Source organism: Psammomys obesus, unplaced genomic scaffold, assembly GCF_907164565.1.
Source record: "Psammomys obesus unplaced genomic scaffold, mPsaObe1.curated_primary_1811, whole genome shotgun sequence".
Lineage (NCBI taxonomy): Eukaryota > Metazoa > Chordata > Mammalia > Rodentia > Muridae > Psammomys > Psammomys obesus.
In genome coordinates this window covers 8,060,572-8,082,854 of record NW_026591918.1, presented here as the reverse complement: position 1 = coordinate 8,082,854, position 22,283 = coordinate 8,060,572, and the positions used below count along the sequence as shown (strand labels likewise).

Genomic DNA, 22,283 nt, shown 5'->3' with positions numbered 1-22,283 from the left:
AAAAAGAAAAAGAAAAGAAAAAGGTCCCAATAGATCAATAGGGAGTGGCCCTACTGGGAGGTGTGGCCTTGCTGGAAGTTATTGCTCCAGCATGATGTCTGTCTGCCACCATGCTCCCCCACCATAACTGTCATGGACTCAGCCTCAGAAACTTAAGCACCAATAAACTTTTTCTTTTGTAAGTTGCCTTGGTCATGGTGTTTCTTTATAACAACTGAAAGTACCTAAGGCACCTTCTCAAACCCTCAAAACATGTACCCTTCCCAAGCTCTCTAAGTTTGTATGTTAAGTTTAGAATACTGTCATTGACCAAAGTGAAGATCCACATTTTAGATCGAGTACAAGTTTAGGCAGTCAATTTCCTACATGGCTTCTCAGCTTTAAGCACAGTTTTCACAGCACTGTTCGTTAGTGGGGTGATACTCTGAGTTACATAAAGGACAGAGGTATATGCAGGCAGATATATAATAATGAAAGATGGGTTTTTCCTTTTTTATTTTTCTTCATCTTTGCTGAACAGTCATTAATCCCGAAGCTAGTGGCAACATTTGTGAGGCATTCTCTTCAGATATATATAGGTCAACCACATTAACAGCTGGGCACCCTTTAATCACTTTTTTGGGACACAGGTCTCCCTTCTTATGTAGTCGAAAATGTGCTATGTCACGAAGGCTGATCTTGAACTCACAATTCTTTTACCTTAGCACCTAAGCACTGAGATTACAGATATCTGTAATCACTTCTATGACTTCCTTCAATTGCCATTTCCACATCTATTTCAGGGATTAACAGTCTTTTCAGATGGGCCTTCAATCTTTAGCTCTAATAGCTACTGAAGTTTAGTATCTGGAGTGCCACCAAGGCTCTCAGAAAAAAACTTTAAGATGATTTTCCCTCAGTAGTTGTCAGGGCTCAAACAGACAGATTCTCTCATACAGGCCTAAAATGCTCTAATTTGGCAGAAGAAGGAAATATCAATCTATCGATATATTCCAAAGTTTAAATACTTGTCTCCTAAACATCTGCCTCTTTCAAAACAAAACGAAGAAGCAAGTATCAAATAAATGCCTTGGTTGAGGTCATGAGGCAGGGGCCCTAGAATGGTACTGGTGGCTTTGTAAGATAGACTCTCAGAGCTGGCACTTTGTTATCTCATGTGATGTGGCCCACTAGTACAATGCAGCAAGGTCCTGTGCATGTCAGCCCATACCCCAGAACCTCTTCTAGCTATACCATATCTATAACCATGAGCAGCACAAACCTTTATCTTTATAAACTAAATGAGTACACTGTTGTAAAGTAGTATAACTTCACAAATATTGCTTCAGAAAGCCAATATTTTCTCTAGTAAGACTGACTGTTAGCTTACAGGAAGCAAAGCCCTGTAAGGTACAACTAGTAGTAAATACAACAGGTCTGCCTTGTAAGCTCACAGTCAGAGTTTGCTTGTTCAGCAGAGGACTGAACAGTAAGTAGATAATCAGCCAGGACACACCAGTAGTCCGGGGTTATAACTTGGCCTTTGTTTGTGTACCCTCTAAAGACATGTAAGCATACTCACAACTGAAATTACTGTGTAAACTATTATACTTTCAAGATGTTTAATTACAACTTACAGTTATCCTGATGAGAACTGATAGACTAGGATCAGAAGGAAGGAGAGGAAGACCTACCCTATCAGTGGACTTGTGGAGGGGCATGCATGGAGAAGAGGGAGGGAGAGTGGGACTGGGAGGAGAGGAGGGAGGGGATTTATGGGGGGGTACAAAGTGAATAAAGTATAATTAATAATAATAAAAAATAAAAAAGAATTAAACAATAAAAAACCTTACAGCTAAAGAATTAGGATTATTTTCTTCCAAACACATAGATACAAACCTTGAGGAGAGAGAGTAACAGAACTTTGATTTGGCAGAAGTAGTGCTACAAAGGAAAATTCAATAACCTAAAAAGATGTTGTTGACATTAGCTCATCAAGCAGATGTTCTTATATTTGTAAATAACAATCACACACATCAATCTAATGTATACACATACATAAATTAAAAAGGATCTGGACCAGTAGGTAATTTTAGAAAAAAAAAGAAAAAAAGAAAAAAAAAAAAAAAAGAAAAGAAAAGAAATTCTGCCTTTGTCAAACTTTTGGAAATAAAAAGAAAATTAAGAGGGCTACATTAACGAGGAGACGTTAGTAACTGAAGAGAAGCTGGGATCGGAGTAATGTTTCACCTCTCATTATCTATGGAATAATATAAATACTTACTCAGCCATGAGTTTTGCTATGCGGTGACAGTCATTCTTGTCATAAAACCAGATACTGTATATTGACACTTGAAAAACAAAGGAAAAAAAAAAAGATAAGCATTAAGTTTTCAAGTTTGAGTTCATGAACAATTTAATACTGGATTGGCCATCAGATCCTCAAATGATTGTAATCACTCTAAAGAAAAAGGAATAAAATGAAACAGAGCCTTCCCCCAAAGGCCCATTAAAATCAGGTAAAACACTCAAGACATTAATAACAAAAACCAGGTGAGGCTTGTTAACACATCTAGAATCCCTGCTGCACTGGAGGCTGACACAGGAGGAGTTCGAGCTCAGGGCCACCCTGGGCAACTAAGGAAGGCTGTCTCAAAATAAAATTAATAGTCAGTTGGGGATATAGCTTAGGGTGCTGGTGTCATCCCCAGTTAAAATACACACCCACACATGCACGCATGCACACACGCACACACACAGAGTTTTAAAACTCAATCTGCCATTAACTATCAGATGCACACTTACATATTAAAAGAAAATCTGCCAATTAAACTAATAATCATTATTGATGATGATTCCAAATTAACAAGAAAATGCAAATAGTCTTAACAACTGGAAACGAAGCTCACTGGCTAGGAACAGAATTTGTTTCTTGAATCTTAAATAGAATAAAATTAAACTACAAAAAGTTTTAAAAGAAAGTTTAAAAATAACTGTTTACACACGATGTCAACTGATAAGCTGTTTATACAGGCCATCAGTCAAGTCACACTTGTTTGCCACCTTTTTTTTTTTTTTTCTCTTTTTCTTTCTTTCTTTGGCTTTTTTAAGACAGGGTTTCTCTGTGTAGTCTTGGCTGTCCTGGACTTGATTTGTAGACTAGGTTGTCCTCTAACTCAGAGATCCACCTGCCTCTGCCTCCCCAAGTGCTGGGATTACAGGCCTGTGCCACTATGCCCCGGCTTGCTACCTTTTCTTATTCCCAAAATGGTAATCCACACAATTAAAGACTTTCACTGGGACAGGAGTTCGAGGGAGCTGTTCTCACTGTGCCCAGTCAGGAAGCAGAATGCTGCTGACTGCTGCTGAGCATCTATTTTTGTATGTCTGGAGGTTAGGGTGAGTCTTTCCAAACCTATTAAGCTAGTGTAGATTCCTCATGGGCATGCCCAGAGGTTTGTCTTCTAGGTGACTTCATGTCCCGTCAGGCTGACAGAGTACTAACCATCACATCATCTAATATGGCCCGCCTTTTCCTCAGAAACAATAGCCAGGAAGCTTTTCTATCTTTGTAGACAGCAGTGGAACCTTTCTGTATGCATCTGCTTCTGAATTCTTTTATTCATTTTCATTTATTTCTCTATTCCTACAATGTCTTGATTAGAACAGTTATAAAACAGGCCTTAATAAGAGTAGAGTTGTCTTGTACTTTAAGACTGTCTTAGTTAGGGTTTCTATTGATGTGAAGTGACATCATGACCAAGGCAACTCTTAAAAAGGAAAACATTTAACTGGGGCTAGCTTACAGTTCAGAGGTTTAGTCCATTATACTAGAAAGCATGGTGGCATGCACACAGACATGGCGCTGGAGAAGGAGCTGAGAGTTCTACATCTAGATCGGCAGGCAGCAGGAAGAGACTGTAAGCAATTGGCCTGGCTTGGATATCTGAGATCTGAAAGCCCAGCGGCAGTGACACTTCCTCCAACCAAGCCACACTACTAATAGTGATACTCCCTGTGAGCCTACGGGGGCCATTTTCTTTCAAACTACTACAATGACTGTTTTAGTTTCCAGAGCTTTTCATGGGGGGGGGGGGGGGGGGAATCTTTGTTAAAGCCTAACTCCTAATACCTGTATGGGAGATTTTTTCCTAAAGTTTTATTTTTGAGACAGGGCTTTGCTCTTGTTTTGGTGTTTTTGAGAGAATATCTTCCAATGTGGCTCAGGCTGACTTCAAACTCTTGATCCTTTCTCTGCAGGTGTGTGCCACCAAACTCAGATTAAGGCAATAAATTTATTTTCTGTGGTACGGGGGACTGAATCCAGAGCCTTGCACTTTAACTGTACTACAGTCCCAACCCTACAATTGATTCTTGTGTGTTGATCTTGTATCCTGAGACTCTACCAAACTCCTTGTCAGCTCTAAGAGGCATATATATACAATGATATCATTTGATCAGGGACAGATTGAGTTCCTATAGGTATTTTCTTTCTTGGCTCATCATAGTGGTTACAGTTTCAGTGATAATCTGAACAGAAGTGATGAAACCCACATCACTGCTTGGCTCTTGGTCTCAGGGGAAAAGTATTCAGTTCTTTACCACATACACAAAAATCATTAGCTTAAGTTTTTGTAGGTATGCTTCACCAAGGTACTAGTTCACTTCTATTCATAATTTGAGTTTTTATAAGAAATGGACAATGGATTTTGTTGAACAGTCTTTAAAAATTTTTTCTTCAGCCGGGGCATCGTGGCCCATGCCTTTAATCCCAGCACTCAGGGTGGTGGAGGCAAAGGCAGGTGGATCAATGTGAGTTTGAGGCCAGCTTTGGTTTACAAAAAGCAAGTTCAAGACAGCCAAGGCTACAGAGAAACTGTGTCTTGAAAAACAAAACAAAAAAACAAAAATTTTTTTTTTCCTCACAAGTCATCATGAGAACTGGGCACACTGCTAAATTGTAGAGCACCTGCCTAGCTGCAGGACCCTGCCTCAAAAAATAAACCAACAAAACCATATGCTATTTACTTCTTTAGTTTACTGCCTTGGTAGACCCCATCTGTGAATTAACCTTCTGTCTCTGGAATAGAGCCCCCTGGGCACTGAGTATACTTTTTCATGTATTAAGGAACATAACATAAAAGGTATGTTAGTAGCTAGTAGAGGATTTTTGAGTCTATGTTTATTAAAAAACAAAAAAAAAAAACAACAAAAAAACAAAACAAAACAACAACAAAAAAGACAATGGGCTGGTAGTTTTCTTTGTCTTTGTTTTGGTATTAGGGTTATAGTGGCCTTACAAAAAAAACTTGAGAAGTATTCTTTTGTTTCCTTCTCTTTAGAAGACACTAACATTAGTGTTAATTCTTTTGAATTCTCTGGTAAAATAAGCTGAACCTGGATTTTTTTCAGGAACCTGTAAGTTACAAATTAAATTTCTTTAATATGGTTCAACAGTATTCATGCTATTTATTTTATCTTGGTTGAGTGTTATCACTTGTGAGTTTTAAGTAGTTATTCCATTTCTTCTAAATCACCAAAAGTTTATGAATGTAGTTGTTCATAAAATCTCGTATATCTTAACAGCTGCGGGATTTGCAATATCTACTTTCCCCTAATAGAGACAAATTTGCTTTTGTTCTTTGAGACTGGCCCTCACTCTGCAGCTTATGCTACGTAGAACTCATGATCCTCCTGCCTCAGTATCTCCACTGCAGGAATTATATGCATGTGGTACTACGCCCAACTCTTGTGCCTGTATTCTTGTCAGTTCCGTTAAACATTTTATCGATTGTATTGCCTTTTCTTTTAGAACAAGATATTTTTCACTGATTTTTCTTCGCTTTCTCCAGTTACACTGATTTGTGCTCTCATCTTTACAAATTGCTCCCTTTTGTATGCTTTGAGTTAATTTTGAATTTTTCTTCTTCCTTTTTTTTTATTTTTTAAACTTTAGATATGGTTTTTCGTAACTGAGGCTGGCCTTGAACTACTAATTCTCCAACCTCTATTTCCCAAGTGCTAGGCTCATACACATGTGCCAGCACACATGGCTGTTTGTAATTTCTTGCAGTAGGAATGCAGAATTCGGCGGGTTCTTAGCCAGTGCCACACAGAAAGGCAGGCATTTACCCCGCCCCCTGAGGTGTCTTAAAAACAATCTCCTAGGCCAGACTGGAGACATAAGCCCCCTGTCACTCCCACCTTGATTTCTTCTTGGAGGGAGGGAGAGCACCGCCCCGGCAGTCAGCTGATATTAGCAGAGCTTCCAATCAATTCCTGCCAGGTTTGCTTGGCTCGCCTACCTAGTATTGTTGGCACAAGTCCCATGCAATCTATGAGAGGGCTACCTTCTGTTGCTAAGAAGGCTTGCATCAGGTTAAGACAGTGAGACATCCTCCTGCTGGCTTGGTCTGCATGTCTGTCACACTCGCCATCACCTTCCTCTGTCTAGTCTTCAGAATTCTTGACTGCTTTGTAGTATCTCCTTGGCTTATAGTTGTATTTATCAAGGAAGAGACAGATCATTTGCTTGATTGTTCCAAGTTGTGTTATGCATTTTTATGGTTGGAAAACAGAAGTAAAGACAACTAGGTGGCTTGCTAATAAACTAGAGAAAAAGATTAGTTTCAGGACTATAACCCAGGCTGGGTGCATTTCTAGAGCCTATGCCTTGCCACCCCACACCTGGCATCTAAATCTCACTGCATTAAAAGTAACACACAACTAAAGAATTTTATTTTGATTTATTATTATTATTATTATTATTATTATTATTATTATTATTATTATTATTATTATTTTACATTTACTTATGTCTGTGTCAAAGCATGTATAGAGGCCAAAGGACAACTTACAGGGACTTGGTTGAGCCAGACCCTTAAAACTTTTTTATAGCAGGGTTTCTGTACATAGTGACAGGCTTTCCTCTGTGTAGCCCTGGCTATGCTAGAACTCACTCTGTAGAGCAGGCTGGCCTTGAACTCAGAGATCCACCTGCCTCTGCTTCCAGAGTGCTGGGATTAAAGATGTGTGCTATCCCCCAACCTCCTATCAAAGTACTGAATTTCAATTACACTTAAAGACTAGAGAAACACAAAGAAAAAGTTATTTTAAAATTGCATATTAAAAGGATAGCATGAAGCTGGAAATGGTAGCATATATACTATGTAATCCTGGCACCTGGGAGGCTGAAGTGAGGGAAATCACAAATTTGGGGCCAGATTGAACTACACCAGCAAGACCATGTTACAAAGAAACAAGAGATGATGTAGCTCAGTTGGTAGGGTTCTTGCCTAATATTCAAAAAGTCCTAGGTTTGATTCCCAACACTGCACAAACCAAGTGTGACAGTGAATGCCTGTACTTCCAGCACTGAGAGGTAGAGGCAGGAAGATTAGGATTTCAAGGTTATTTTCAGTTGCATAGTTTGAGCCTTGCTTGATATATGAGGCCCTGTTTCAACACACACACACGCACACTCTCTCTCTCTCTCTCTCTCCCGTATTTTTATTTACTAAATTTGTTTTTGTTTAGATGTGTATCCCAGGCTGACCTTGAACTTCTGATTTCCCTGCCTCTGCTTCCCAAGCACTGAGTAGGTATGAATCATCATACTGGCTTCAATAAATTTTATTTTTGGACAACAAAAAAATGTCCTTTATTATGCCTGTAATGATGGCAGATAAACAGTATATTACCAGAAATGGGTGGTGGTGGTGGTGATGATTTTATTTTTTCAGACAGGGTCTTACTATATACCCTAGGCTAGCATCAAACTTTTTTCTTTAAAAATTATTTTCCATGTAATGTACATCTCAACAGATTTTAAGTAAATTTAAAAATGTGTTATTATCTGTGGAGACTTGATAGGCTAGAGTCAGGTGGCAAGGGAGAAGGGTTTCCTTTTTCAGTGGACTAAGGGAGAGGGATGGGGGTGAAGAGGGAGGGAGGGGCCAGGAGGAAATGAGGAAGGGGGCTACAATTTGGATACAAAGTGAATACGTTATAAAAAAATAAAATAAAAGTGTTATTAAAAGCTGGGTGTAATTATGGCATTTGCCTAATAATTCACTCATGAAGTTGAGGCAGGAAAATTAAGTTTGAAGCTAACTTGAGCCACATAAAGAGCTCTTATTCCTAATAAAGTTTTTAAAATCCCTTTTAAACAAATATTAAACAAGCTCTGTAAAGATATTAGAATATATCAATCTCTAATGCCAATTAATAAAGGTTATTCTGATGGCAAATTATTTGTTGCATACTGAATTAAGACCACTCTGCTGCAAGATTTCATAGCAGATACGTTTGAGAATCTGCTGAGCTGGCTTTTCTGTTACTGCTATGTAAATTAAAATACAAATAAACTGAGTAAGCAAATGGCTTCATTTCAATGAATGAAGCGCATGAAAAGGGGTTTTTCCCTACCCTGTTTCCAAGGTTCCATGGTCTAGCATGGGAACCTCAATGACACTGAAACTGCCCTAACCCTTCCGCCCCCTTTGTGGCCACAGATCCTTATGGTACTGAGACACAGGAGGCTGCTTTCCGTGCCTGGGACCCACTTTTTTTTTAAATCAATTCTTCTACTCACAGAATTTCAAAATACTGCACACAGCTTCCAATGAACACGACACTTTGGAATGTGTTACATAATGTAAATTAACAAATTAAGCTGGGCGTGGTGGTGCATGCCTATAACCCACCCCCCAGGCACTTTGGGAGGCAGCAGGCGGATCTGTGAGTTGGAGGCCAGCCTGATCTACAAAGAGTCCAGGACAGCCATGGCTACACAGAGAAAAGCTGTCTTGAAAAAACAAACAAATCAACTCAACTTTGACATCTCCATTGTAGGAACATAGATGTAGCTTTGTTGGAGAGAAAATGATTACGCATTATCTCCACTGGGTCTAAAAGCTAAATCTCACCCGAGGATAGAGTAAATCACATAAGGCTTTCAAAAGATTCCATATATGGCAATCACAGGCAATCACCTTTCTTTAAATATCCCCTTTTCCAACCTTGGCTCCGAACATCTAAAACACTAAAGTCCAAATACAGAAGATTCCATTTTCATATACCACACAATCTACATCTGGACCCAGCCATGAGAGCTGAGGTGCTGACAAAGTGCCCAAAATATGTAATGCATCAGGTATGGAGAGTAACACAAAGCTCTTTGTGGGTTAAAGAGCCAGGAATTCCAAATTAAACTATTGGAAATCATTTCAAATTGAAAAGAAAAAAGAAAATTCATCATAGCTGTCAGCTTAAGGCAAATCTTCACTTAGGTAAGTTACCCCTTCCTCTTTTAAGAAATTCAACGCAATTTAGAAATAAGACATTTGCTTCTATACTTGTCCATTATCAAATAAACTGCCAAAAAGAACCAAACACTTTCAAAGGCATGTTTGCAGAAGAAACACAGATAAGGAGGCCAGAATGATAGCTTAATGGGCAAAGGATAAGAGTCACACTCAATTCTGCCAGAAGCAGACCTGTAGAGGTTCAGAGACGCATCCAAGAATCAGTGCTGTCTGCCAACATATCAAAAGCTCAGTGCATGCAACTGGCAAGAAAGCTCAGGGAGCTGCCACTAAGCCTGTCATTGCCACTAGTGAGTAAAAACAGATAAGTCTGCCAGATAGCTAAGACCACAGAGGACCTTGTCTCTAAACCCAAGTTAAGTATTCTTAAGAGAACCTTCACTCAAAGGCCTACACATGCTGCCAACAATTCATGCTGAGATATCCTGAAATAATCTTCTCTGATTAACTGTCTCACAAAAGATGCAGGCTTTTGGCAATGCACTATTATTTTGCCACAGCAAATAATGATTTGTACCTGTTCCATAAATGTTTTTTTTCTCAATACCAAAGGGAACTAGTTGGTGGATGCCCACCATATTTTTTGACTGCGGATCCCAAGTCATCACGCATAATGGCAGTCAAGGAAAAGGTGATGAGCATAATGTAATACTGTTGTACTTCCATAAAAAATATTAAGATGCAAAATATCCCCAATCAAGTATTTCTCCTGCTTTTCAACTGAGAGCCCTTTCCTTTGGAAACTGTGAAAACAACAACATTAAAAGCTCTTGGGTTATCTAAAATTAGAAAAACTTAAAAGCTGATGGGGAAAATGTCTATTTCTCAAAAGAGCCCTATATGAGGACCAAGCTACTTATTATAATTTGATATTAATTTTATTCAGCTTTATTAAAGTTGTATACAGTACAAGATCAAGAAAATTCAAAGTAATCTGGAGACTTTGCCAAAAACCTTCAAGAGTTCTAGAGCTGCTATAACTCCCTCTTATGTACGTATATGCTGTCTTTTTGATTCATTTATCATTTATACCTAAATCCACATTCTAGAAGGATCTGAGGAGGCTGGTACTTTTCTTAATTCAAAGCCAAGTAGAAAAGGAGGGCTTCTGGTGGTAGTGTTGAGTTATAAAACTTCTGGAGGCTAGAGAGATAGCTTGGTAGGTAAGGGCACTGTGTCCAAGCCTGATGACCTCATTCCAATCCATGGAACTCAAATGATAGAGAGCGGACTCCCTGCAAGATGTCCTCCAACTGCCCCATTACTCGCATGAACTGTGACTTTCGAGGCTGGAGGATGCAGCTCAGCAGTAGCGCACTTGCCCAGCATGGGTGGGATACTGGGGACTAGAGATATGGGATATTCCCTGGGTTCAATTCCTAGTATTTCGAAAACAAAAACAAACCAACTCCTGACGGTGGAAATAGTTATAAAGATATAAGAGATGATTCAGGGATAAAGACAGTTCACTGATCTCACAGAGGACTTGAATTCAGTTCGCAAGACCCTTATACCTGCCTGTAACTCCAGTTCCAGGGGCTCCACAGCTTCTGACTTCTGAGGGAACATGTATACATACATGATGCCTATAGCTCACACAGGCATACATGCACATACATAAATAAATGACTTAAACAAATGAAGATTTCTTATAATAGGAAGCAAAACAAAAAAATGGGCTTTCACTATAACCAAATGCACTTAATAATCAGAAATGGAACCTTGCTATATAAACAGTAGTCTGCTCCAGCTAGTAAGAAAGTGCGTCTCTACACTGACAGATCATTTCCTTTCAGAGAGGAGTAAACCTGACAGCCTGGCCTTTGGCTCTAACAGGAGACACTTGGCAGGCTGCGACCGCTTCGACAAGAGGATGTGGTGTACCGGCAAGGAAGGCTGGCAATAGTGGTGCAGCAGCTTACTCCTGTGGCCAAAGAACAGTCACCTCAGAACAGCACACTAACATGGCAGAGAAGAAGCCCCAGTCCTAAAATCCATGTGTGGTCACCTACTTATTGAACACTGGGTAAAGATGTGAACCATGTAACTTAAAAAACGCTACTCTGCAAGCCCCTCAGCTTACTTTAAAAGGGGAACGTCTCAAAATGAGAGAAATACTGCAGGATCCAGGTAATCTCAGAGTGGAATTCAGACTCATGAAATGGCCATTGAATTTGGGAATTAGGAAAACAAGTTCAAAAGTATTATGACTGATGCTTCCCATTTATTAAAGTTTTATTCTTAAATGATGGGCAACTCCAAATACTATGATTCGAGAATCATAGTAGAGTTTTCACTTGGTATAAGACTATGGGCACCATTATTACAGTGCTCAACATTCAAGGCAGGGGCTTCAAAAGGACATGCTATACACGACTATGAGTGTGACACAATGCTGGGCATGGCTACCACCCACTAGCCATCTACTTATTCTATGTTCTACCAATCTACCATTTTAATGTTGGATGGAAAAGATAAGGCGCGGGAAATGGCATCTGGCATTTACAGGTCCAAATTCCTGTTTCTTAGACTTCCAAAAATCTACAGTTACAATGTTGGGATAGCCGCGCATGGTGGTACACACCTGTAACCCCAGCACTCTAGGAGGCAGAGGCAGGTGGATGTCTGTGAGTTCTAGGCCAGCCTGGTCTACAAAGTGAGTCCAGGACAGCCAAGGCTACACAGAGAAACCCTGTCCCTAGAAACAATAACAACAAGAACATTGGGATATAGTTCTAATTATGGTTTAACACACAAACTTCTCTTATTTTTTGTCTTGATTTCTGCTTTTCTATACATTTTCTTACTAGTTTATTAACAGATCATCCAAAGCTGAGTGTGGTTGTGCACACCTTTAAGTCTAGCACTCAAGGAGGCAGTGGCAGGCGGATCTCTGAGTTTGAGGCCAGCCTGGTCTACAAAGCGAGTCCAGGACAGCCAAAGCTACACAGAGAAGCCCTGTCTTGGAAAACCAAACCCAAACAGAACCAAAAAAAAAAAAACAAACAATAACAACAAAAAACCAACAAAAGAGATCATCCAAATCCAAATTGGAGTTTTAAGTATAAGTGCCTATACGGTATAAGAGACCTTAAGAGGTGGCAACTCCCAGGACTCAGGGAGGCAGAGGCAGGCAGGTATCTTTGAGTTCAGGGCCAACCTGGTCTACGTAGCTCAGCGGGTGGAGTGCTTGTCCAGCATGCACCCAGCCGTGGGCTCCATGTCCAATACTGCATGAACAGGACATGGTAGTGCATGCCTGGAATCCTAACACTAGGGAGGGTTAGGTAGGAGAATCACTAATTCAAGTCATCCTTGGTTACATAGAGACTTCAAGGCCAACCAGGAATATGTGGGTCTCCATACTTTAAAACAACAACTAATCCAGGGGTGTGTGCTAAGTATCAAATACATAATTTTTGTATGTTGGTAGCAAATGCTTATCCTTGTTTTCTTTAACTAAAAAGAAAAGCTGGCCATGCCTGGAAAAAGTGACTTTTTTGTAACTGAGATCTGCTTGGAACATGCAGAGTTCAGTTTTAGGTCTTTGCTTCTCGGGGCTTTAGTTCTTGGGCTAGTAGTTATCTTGTGCTTCAATTTTTATAGCAGCAATGAACTTCTTTACGTAAACACAACACAAATATATCTATACACACATATATATGCTTACATATTTCTGTCATCTAGATGTTACTATGTTTTCTAACTTCTCAAAAGAAAAAAATTCAAAAAAATGTAGTAAACAATATAATTATCTAACTTACAACTAAGATAACACTGGAACACAAAGATAAAAGTTGCTTTTACCTGATAAAATACCTTAGGGGAGAAAAAGCCAGTAGTTAGTGAATCATAACAAAAATAATCCTTTTGAATATTCTGAAATGTTCAAGGACTCAAAAAATTACCAAGAGGGCATCTGGTAGCAGCTCTACCAGAATACAAGGAGACAGAGCAATACACTTTCACAGCGTCTGACCTTGCAACCTCAGAGTCAGCTTCCAGTTGGAGTCCTGTACATTCTCATGGTGTTTTAGTCTTCAATCTATAATTGTGGCAAGAGCGAGGAGGCTCTTTCCTTATCTGGTTCTGGAGGCCAGGCTAATGCAGTGGCCACAGGTCCTTTCTCCTTTCTGATTACAGAATCACACAAGCCTCAGGGCTGCAGTGGCTGGACACCACCTCCTTCCTCTGGCTGCAAGCACCACTGTGCTGAGCTGAGAGATCACAAAGAATGAATTGCTGGACTTTTTTTTTTAATTGTTTATAAATTCCTTTTCCAGTCTGGAGGTAGAACTCACATTTTTTGACTTGATAAATTATAAACTCATCTTGCGAAGAAACTTCTTGCACTGTGCTTTAAGTCTGAAGATCTGTTCCAAATGCTACCAACTACCTATTGTCTCTATTGTTCTGACTTGCCCTTGAACTGCGAAAGGACAAGGAGAAAGACAGAAACAGCAGCGCAACAGCATTTCTTCACTGAAACTTTCCACTTGGCAGCTGTATTTTCAACACTATGGGAATGAACCTTCCGACATTTTCTAGTGATCTTATTTTAATTAAAAACGCTCTCTCCCAAGAGACTGATACCCGGTATAAAGGCAAAGTTGTGAGTGAAGTGGAAACCAAGGAGGCCTTCTCCCAGGCCTTTTCAGGTGAGTTAAACAGTTACATTTTTCCTATCAGCTATACTTGTAGATAATTGACTGTTGTTAGGAAGGCTACAGAGTAACATAAGAGACTGTGGCTGTATGTCAGTAGCACTCTCTGGATAGATTCCAGATTGGGCTTTATCTTAGATACAATTATTTCCAGGCCGCCTTATAGAAACCACAGATCAGTAATTGTTTATAAGTATCAGGTGAGACGAGAATCGGGACACATCCAGGTGTTCTTGGAAGCCAGAAAAGGACTTTGTTCATTTGGGCTTATAAAAAAACATCTTAAAATGAGGAAGGCGGCATCCAGAAGCCACCCTCACATGGTGAGGAGACACCTGAAAGGTTTTCTTTAGAGTTCCTTCCAGTAAAACCTGTAAGTCTAATAAAGTGCTTGAAATAATCACTGCTCTTTTGGTTAAAACTACCACTCCCATACAGAATAAGGCTAGGAGTGAAAAGAGAAAAATCTATTACATTTTTTTCTAATTAATGGGCAAATACTGTCATTGAAAATTACTAAGAAAAACATGCAAAATATCATCACATTTGGCAGATCAAATTGTCAGTACCATAAGGCTAATAATCTTTCAAGTTTACAATTGATAAATCTTTTAAGTTACAGACCTTAAATCATCAGTTTTTGCACTTTTCTACAACTTTTAAGAATGAACATGTACAGCTCCAGACTTAATGAAGGAGCACTACTTTAGTAAGAATATGTGTGGTGAGTGCGTGTGTGTGGGGAGGGGTGGGAAAAGGTGGTCTTGCTACATGGTCCTTACTCGACTGATACTTGCTGGCTTCAACCTGGGACAGTCCTCTGTTTTAGCCTCTAGAATGCTGGGAATTACAGACATGAGCTATCACTGCTGGTTTCATTAAGAATCTTAAGCCTTCGGAGGAAGACAAACTTAAAAGTCACTGAAAGCTCAAATACATTTCAGTAAAGTTCACCAAGAAAAAAAAAAAAAAAAAGAACTCAAGGACCAAAACCAAAGAGAAAAAACAAAACAAAAAACAAAAAGCTGGCCCTCCCCCCTGAAAGCCCCCAAAGTTCTTTGAAAGTACATAACAGTTTTTAAATTTATATGGCATGACATCTGGTAAGGTGCTAGGCAGATGATTTATTTAATAAACATCACTGAATTTGCATAATCTGAGTTAAGTGATCATCTTTGTTTAATTAAAAACAAAGCAAAAAGCAGTTTGAGATAGTTTTTGTCAAAGGAAATCATTACGAGATAGTTGGCATAAAAGATGATTGAATGCCAGAATTGATTCCACAGAGCTCAAAGGTATCACAAACTTAATATTTGCAATTAACTGGGTTATTACAAACAATCTAGCTGTAGGGAGGAAAAATAGTTACTCGTTTGTTCTTTTTTTGGTTGTTGCTCAGAACACAAAACCTACAGTATATTCTTGGCGGTATTTTATCCTCAAGTAATAGGTGAGCATATGAATCAAATAACTGATTCCAGGTTTTCACTGTAACTCTCAGGTGTCCACTGGGGCAGCAGTCAAGGAACCCCTGGCATTGGGGAAAAGAAAAAGATGGCCTAGGAGAAGTATTAGCGAGGCATGTTGCTTAAGGAGTAGTGGATAATGAAGCAGATTTCCACACCACAGAAGCACGGTCTAAGGAGCCAAGTTTATGGTGGTGATAGACCAGAAATGGAGTTGCTCCGAGCTTGCCTTTTCAGAGTCTGGTCTCCACACAGAGAACTGTCCTAGTGTCAGTTACCAAACAGAACATGCCCCTGGAAGTTTTAGATGTAATGGAGAGATTTTTAAATCGTTAGACAATATGTTGTGCTGTCCATTCAAATCTGCTTAGGCCTGAGGACACTTCTGTTAAATGGGACATTTCTAGGAAACTCCCTCTCATCTAAGTCTTAAACTCATAGGCAAAAAGTTCACTGCTTTGTAAGAACTATGTTAAAAAATACTTTCGGATATATATTCCAAACATGCCAACTATACCTCTTCTGGTTATTTTTATTGTTGATGTTACGTAGAGATGAGGTTTTTGTTTTGTTTTGTTGCAATGCAGTTTTTGCTTTCTGCAATTAATTTCTGCTCTCCCTTTTATTCTTTCTCATCCTTATTGAGATTTTTTTTCTTTCCAAACCGCTTGTCCTAGAGAGCTTTACTATCCCATAACCTTAAAGAAACTTGCAATAATCATGAATTTTAACATTCACTTCATAACTTCCACATATACTAGGTACAAACTAGTTTAAAACTGTTCATATTTGTATACCTACTGTGATTTTTTTTTTTTTTTGGTCATTCATGTATTAATATAGTCACATCAACCTTTCTTGGTTAAAATTTGCCTGATATCTCATTCTAGTCTCCATTTTCAACAACACATGTAAATTCCACATGTATCTGTTCTAGTTACTGCTTTATTCTGCCATTTATTTTGGAGTTTCTATTTACCTTTTCTCTTTCTAGTTTGACAGGGTAAATGCAGTGGCTACCCGTGATCAAAGCCAGAGCTCTGTTCACGCTAGGTAACTGCTTTACTACTGAGTTATTCCCCAGCAGCACAATCAATCATTTGTAATTTCACTTAAAAGTTTACAGCCAATCAATCTAGCTACCTTCATCTCTCTCCTTTCCTTTATTCTTTTCTCCTTTTCTTCCTCCCCCTTCCTGTTTCTCCTCACTCATTTTTCCCTTTATATTCATTCATTCATTCATCATTCATTCATTCATTCATTTTTGAGACATGGTCTCTCTCTGTGTAGCTCTCTGGCTGTCCTGCAACTCACTATGTAGAACAGGCTGACCTTGAACTCATAGACTCCACTGCTTCCTAAATGCTGGGATTAAAGGTATGCGCCACCATACTTAGCTTCCTTCTTCCCCTTAGAAACAGGGTTTTGTTTTGTAGTTGAGGCAATTGTAGCAATCACTGTGCCTGAGCCTCCCAGAGTGCTGGATTATGGGTGTGAATCACAATGCTTCCTTTCAATCTTGGGATGCTTTCAGTGTGAAAAGCTCTTGTCTTATGTGACCACTCTTCAAAACCTTTGCTTCAGCTTTTCTCTATCTCCTGCAGACCTTGACCACAGGAAGCAATACAGCAGCTACTCTACACTGAGCTACATTCCATAGCTCAGCTCTGTCTACTACCTCTAATAGAACTAGGCATTTCATTGTTTTATACAGCCATCGCCTATCTCAATTTGCCTCGCTTTCTTTTTTAAAAGATTTATTTATTTATATATTTATATGTATATAAGTGCTCTATTTGTATGCCTGAATGACATAAGGGGCCATCAAGCAGAAGATCCCATTGTGGATGGCTGTGAGCCACCATGTGTTCCTGGGAATTGAACCCAGGACCTCCAGAAGAGCAGCCAGTGATCTTATCCACTGAGCCATCTCTCCAGGCTCAGTTTGCCTGTTTAATCATTGTTCTTTCTTAAAGATTTTTATTATTTTTAATTATATGTGTGTTGTGTGTCTGTGAATGGTATCACCCAGAGGCCAGAGGTCCTCTGGGAGCTGGAGTCAAAGGCAGCTACAAGCTGTTTGATGAGGGCATTGGGGCCAAATTCCAGTCCTCTTTGAGAGTAGCAAGCTCTCTAAACTGATGAGCCATCTCTCCAGACCCTCACCATTTTCTTCCCCTTTCTTTTTTCTTTACCATTGTTCCTTATTTCATTTTTTTCTGTGTTCAATTTTCTAAACTGTACAAAGCCCTGGGTTCAACTTTCAGCCAACATTTAACTACTTAATAAAAAGTAGCCTTAAATACGTCTTAATTTTATCATATTTTTTAAACATATATTTTAAGCTGTCTGGTAATGGTTCCTAACACACTTGTAAAGAGAAACAAAGAGGGTTGAGAGTGTAACTTAGGGGCAGAATATGTGCTCAGCATGTGTAGGGTGCTGGGTTTGAGAACCAGCACTGTAAAAAATAGGGGGAAGAAGAATGGAGAGAAAACTTCCTGAACAGCAGCTTGCTCGTGGTTCCTGTGAGAAGCCTGGGTTGTAAGAGAATCTTGCAAACACTTAGGTATTTACAGTTGTTTCACTAACAAGATCATTTGGTTTGAGTCTAATATGGAGACAAAGTCCAATATAGTTGACATTTCTAAGTGGTTGGCAAAATACCTTATATTGTCCATACCCTTTGAAGACAAAGCAGATCAAGTTTAAGATAGCAAAGCCTGGAACTGTCTGCAAACCAAACTCCAGTCTAAGAAAGCACTACCATGGTAAAGTCATTCTTAGGAATTTATTCTGCAGCTTCTGAATGCAGAAATAACTTACACATTTTGAAAAGAAATGACCGAATGACTGAACAGGAGGCAGCAAAGCCTCCTATGTATAAGTCTTTTGTTTTGTTTTGTTTTTTGAGAAAGATTTTCTCTGTGTAGCCCTGGCTGTCTGGAATCGCTTTGTAGACCAGGCTGACTTCAAAGTCACAGAGATGTACCTGCCTCTGCCTCCCAGAGTGCTGGAATTACAGGTGTGCGCCTGGCTGTGACTGTCTTGTTTAAATAGGACACAATAAAAAGTATGCTGGAGTACAGACTCATGCTTTAGACTTCTATTGTTCGATACGGCAAGCACAATTGACGATATGTAAATTCAGGAAGATATGTAAATTCAAATGGTTAAGCATATGAAAGCATTCTTTACATGTAGGAGCCACTCCCTGGCACTCAGTAGTCAGTCCTGAGGCGGGTGGTCAGTGCTAGGCTTTGCTGGCACAGAAGCCTTCCATCACGGCAGAGTTCTAGTAGACAGAATGCTCCAGCATGTGAACTGTGTGATTCCCTGCTGCAGCAGTGCTCTGCAGAGCAGCAGTACTACACTCCACATCTTTTACTACCTTCATAACTCTTGAACAAGGTTCTGAACATCGAGCATCTCACTTGTTCATCTTTTTTAAAGTTTGGAATCAGAGAGACAGAGACAGGAACCCTGTCACTGTGCAATAACCAGAGTCTGCAGCCCCCAACTCTTCACTGAAGTTCAATTAAAGCCCCATGTAGCCACCAAAAGTCTCTTAGACTTAGAATGAAAATAAAGTATTTCTCAAGGATCCATTCACTAAATCCAATGAAAGTATCTTCTCTAACATTTTACCTTTTGTTGGGAATGGAGTAGGTGAGCAAGTATTTTGTATAAAGAAGAGCTAAAAATAAATGAATCAACTAAATAAAATAGTTTAGAATTAGAAAAAGTTATAGTTCAATGTTTGTTTTTTTTCCCCCCACATTAATGCTAAACTGAGTGAGAAAGAGCTGGATATAAAGGTTTAATTTGAGTTAAATGGGCCAAGTGTCTTGGTGGTGTCTCCCGTAGGAGAATGACGAAAGAACAGCTACGGGATCTGGTATAATTACCCATACGCATAATCAGATCCTAACATTTTATTTAATGGACAAATCCCCAAACAACTCAATAGCTTTCTGACAAAGCTATGTTCTATGCTTGCAACTCATGAGACAAATGCACACTCAGGAGAATCCCAAGACCCTATGTCACCCTATGCTGGCCCCAGTGGGATGACCAGGATAAATGAGTCCTCTGTTCAAGCAAGGAAATCTTTGTTTCTACACTTTTAAAAAGCATAGTCCACTTTTCTCAAGAGTATCTCCATGTTACAAATTCTCCTGATGATTAAGATCTATTGATCTATGATACTGTAATGAGTTAAACTTACACAAAACTGACAATTTTATGTTAATTTACAGTCTAGATAGCTAAGTTTTCACATAATAAAACCAGAGAATAGTTTGTTTGCTTATCAATCTCCCATTATTTGTTCTGCACATATACTTGAGAATCACTTCCCAGATAACTCACACTCAGATAAGTTTATTGGTTCGGTTATAAAGACAGAGTCTCAATATGTAGCTTTGGCTGGCCTGTGTGGATCAGGTTGGCTTTGAATAGAGACCCAACCCCTCTGCCTCCTGAGTGCTAGGAATAAATGTGTGCTCTCCGGCATGCATGGTAGAAGTCAGTTTTACAGGACTCTAACTTGACAGACTCAGGCTTAGATTACATGGTAACCAGGTGCATCAGGCTCTTGATTTTCCCTAATGACTAGGAGGAGCAATACAGAACTGTCAAAACAGGAAAAAGCAGAATTAATCTGAGTTTATCTCAAAAATTTAGTTAAGATGGCTCAGTGGTTAAGAGCACTGGCTTCTCTTCTGGAAGACTTGGGTGCAATTCCCAGCACCTACTTCGCAACTTGAAACTGTCTGTAACTTCGGTGCCAAGGGATATAACACCCTCATACAGACATACATGCAGGCAGAACACCAATGTACATAAAAATAAAATTATTTAAAAAATTTATTAAGTTCTTTTGAAGACTTTTCCCTCAGTGTAAATTTAACATAACCAGCCATTTGCAACATTCCATTCTTCCTAGTTCACATAACTCCTGAACTTACAGGTATTAAACATGCCTTTTTTGTTTGATATTTGAGACAGGAGCTTATAGCATAGGCTTCCCATCCTCTAGAGTGCTGGGATTGTGAGTGTATGCTACCACTCCTGCCTCAAAAGGTGTCTCTAAAATGTCTGTAGGGTTTAAAATCTGAGAGGTTAATTACTTGATAAATAGTTCTTTTTAGGATAGATTCTATTTTACTTAGATACTTAAATATAAGCAAGAAATGCTGGGTGGCAGTGGTACATGTCTTTAATCCCAGCACTAGGGGAGGCAGAAGCAGGTGGATCTCTGTGAGTTCACAGCCAGAGTGGTCTACAAAGCCGAGTCCAGGACAGCGAAGGCTTTCAGCTTTCTAAATCATCACTCTGTTTTGATATCTCTACTGGGTTAACACCACACTGCCCCTCTGTCCTCAATCGCGCTTCTAACACCCATACTACCCAATGTACACTGTGTGTGTTGCTGGAGAACTAACCCAAAGCCTATGAATGCTAAGTATTCTACACTAAGCTATAGCCTCATCCTTTAACCATACTTTTTTGTCCAGATGGTCCCATACTTAATGATAATCTGACTTAAGATTTTTTGCCGACAAAATGTTGTCAAAATACTATGTACTGAGAAACCCCATAGTTTGGACTTTACACTTCCTTGGGGCAAGAATAACACAGTGGGACACTCAGTGCTGTACGGCAACAACCAGTCACAGCTCCCACTCCCATGTGACCGTCATAGGGAACAACCAAAACTCTGCAGTACACTGTGTTGCTAAGCTATGATATTTGGTAGCGTAAGTATTTTAACAAACTTTCACCTCAAGACAGCTTTATCAGCTGTAATTCCACTGTGAGGTGAGGCACATCTATTCTCTACTTTCTTGAAAGGGCTACTCTGAGCTTTGCCAACTGAATTCAATCACTATTAGAATCTGTAGAAATGCCTGATGAGACCTTGGGCCAGGAACTCTGCAGCTAAATGTATGTCAGACACCTTTGAATCTTGCAACTACCTGTGTATCCCACACAGGTTGGTTACTATCATTGAAGCACAGCAGCTTTTGGCACAGTGTTGGTACCTACTAGACACTCTGTTAAACTATTAGGCTGAAAAGTGTCACCACTCATGGCAGAGCACCTTCTCTGTGGAAAGCATGAGTATCTGCTTCCATTTTGTGTCAGCCAGACTGAGGTCTGTTGCTCAGGGACACGAGCAGACAAGAATTCAGTGCTACAGACAAAACAAAGGATGAAATATTTCACAACAGAAACAAATATAATGCTAACAATTGGGCTAGACAGTATGGTTAACTAACATAACCTGTTAGTTACTTGCAAAGGTCTTTTTTGGGCTGGTGAGATGCGCAGTGGGTGAAGGGCCTTGCTACTGAGACTGATAACCTGAGCTCCATACCTGGAACACACATGGTGTAAGGAGAGAACTCCTGCAAGCTGTCCTCTGCCCTCCACAAATGGGCAACGTGTGTACACGCACACACATACAGTCATATTCACAGATTAATACATAAAAAGGGTTTGTGTTTTACCAAGAGTTTAGGCCATATTTTGTATAATTTGAAACTCCAAAATCCAACGTCCTGAAACAAAAGTCACTCTGTTAAATGTAAATAGTATACTTACAGCTTGCATTTCTATACAGAAGAAATGGTTCATGGAGCTGAAATTCCAAATCTTTATTCACTGGTTCAACCAGATTATGCATGTTTAGTCGGTTGACAATGGTAAAACCATGGTAAGGCGAAGCTGACCTTAGATTTAAAGAAAGGGAACACCTTTTAATTTGCAGAAATGTTATCTACTACTTTATTCTCATTAAAAAGAAACCCTTACATTACCACATCACATGACACGATTAATAT

The 22,283-nt window shown here is 39.4% G+C and overlaps 1 protein-coding gene across 4 annotated transcripts in view; it reads right to left on the bottom strand.

The window, feature by feature from the left end:
* Positions 1-22,283, bottom strand: part of Dcp1a (decapping mRNA 1A) — a 52,256-nt gene that overhangs the window by 25,118 nt on the left and 4,855 nt on the right. For all 4 annotated transcript variants that reach the window (XM_055612226.1, XM_055612227.1, XM_055612228.1 and 1 more), the window contains exons 3-4: positions 22,045-22,172; positions 2,264-2,330 (exon numbers count right to left, since the gene is read on the bottom strand). In XM_055612226.1, the coding sequence (XP_055468201.1) occupies positions 2,264-2,330; positions 22,045-22,172 (195 nt within the window). The remainder of the gene's footprint in view (positions 1-2,263; positions 2,331-22,044; positions 22,173-22,283) is intronic.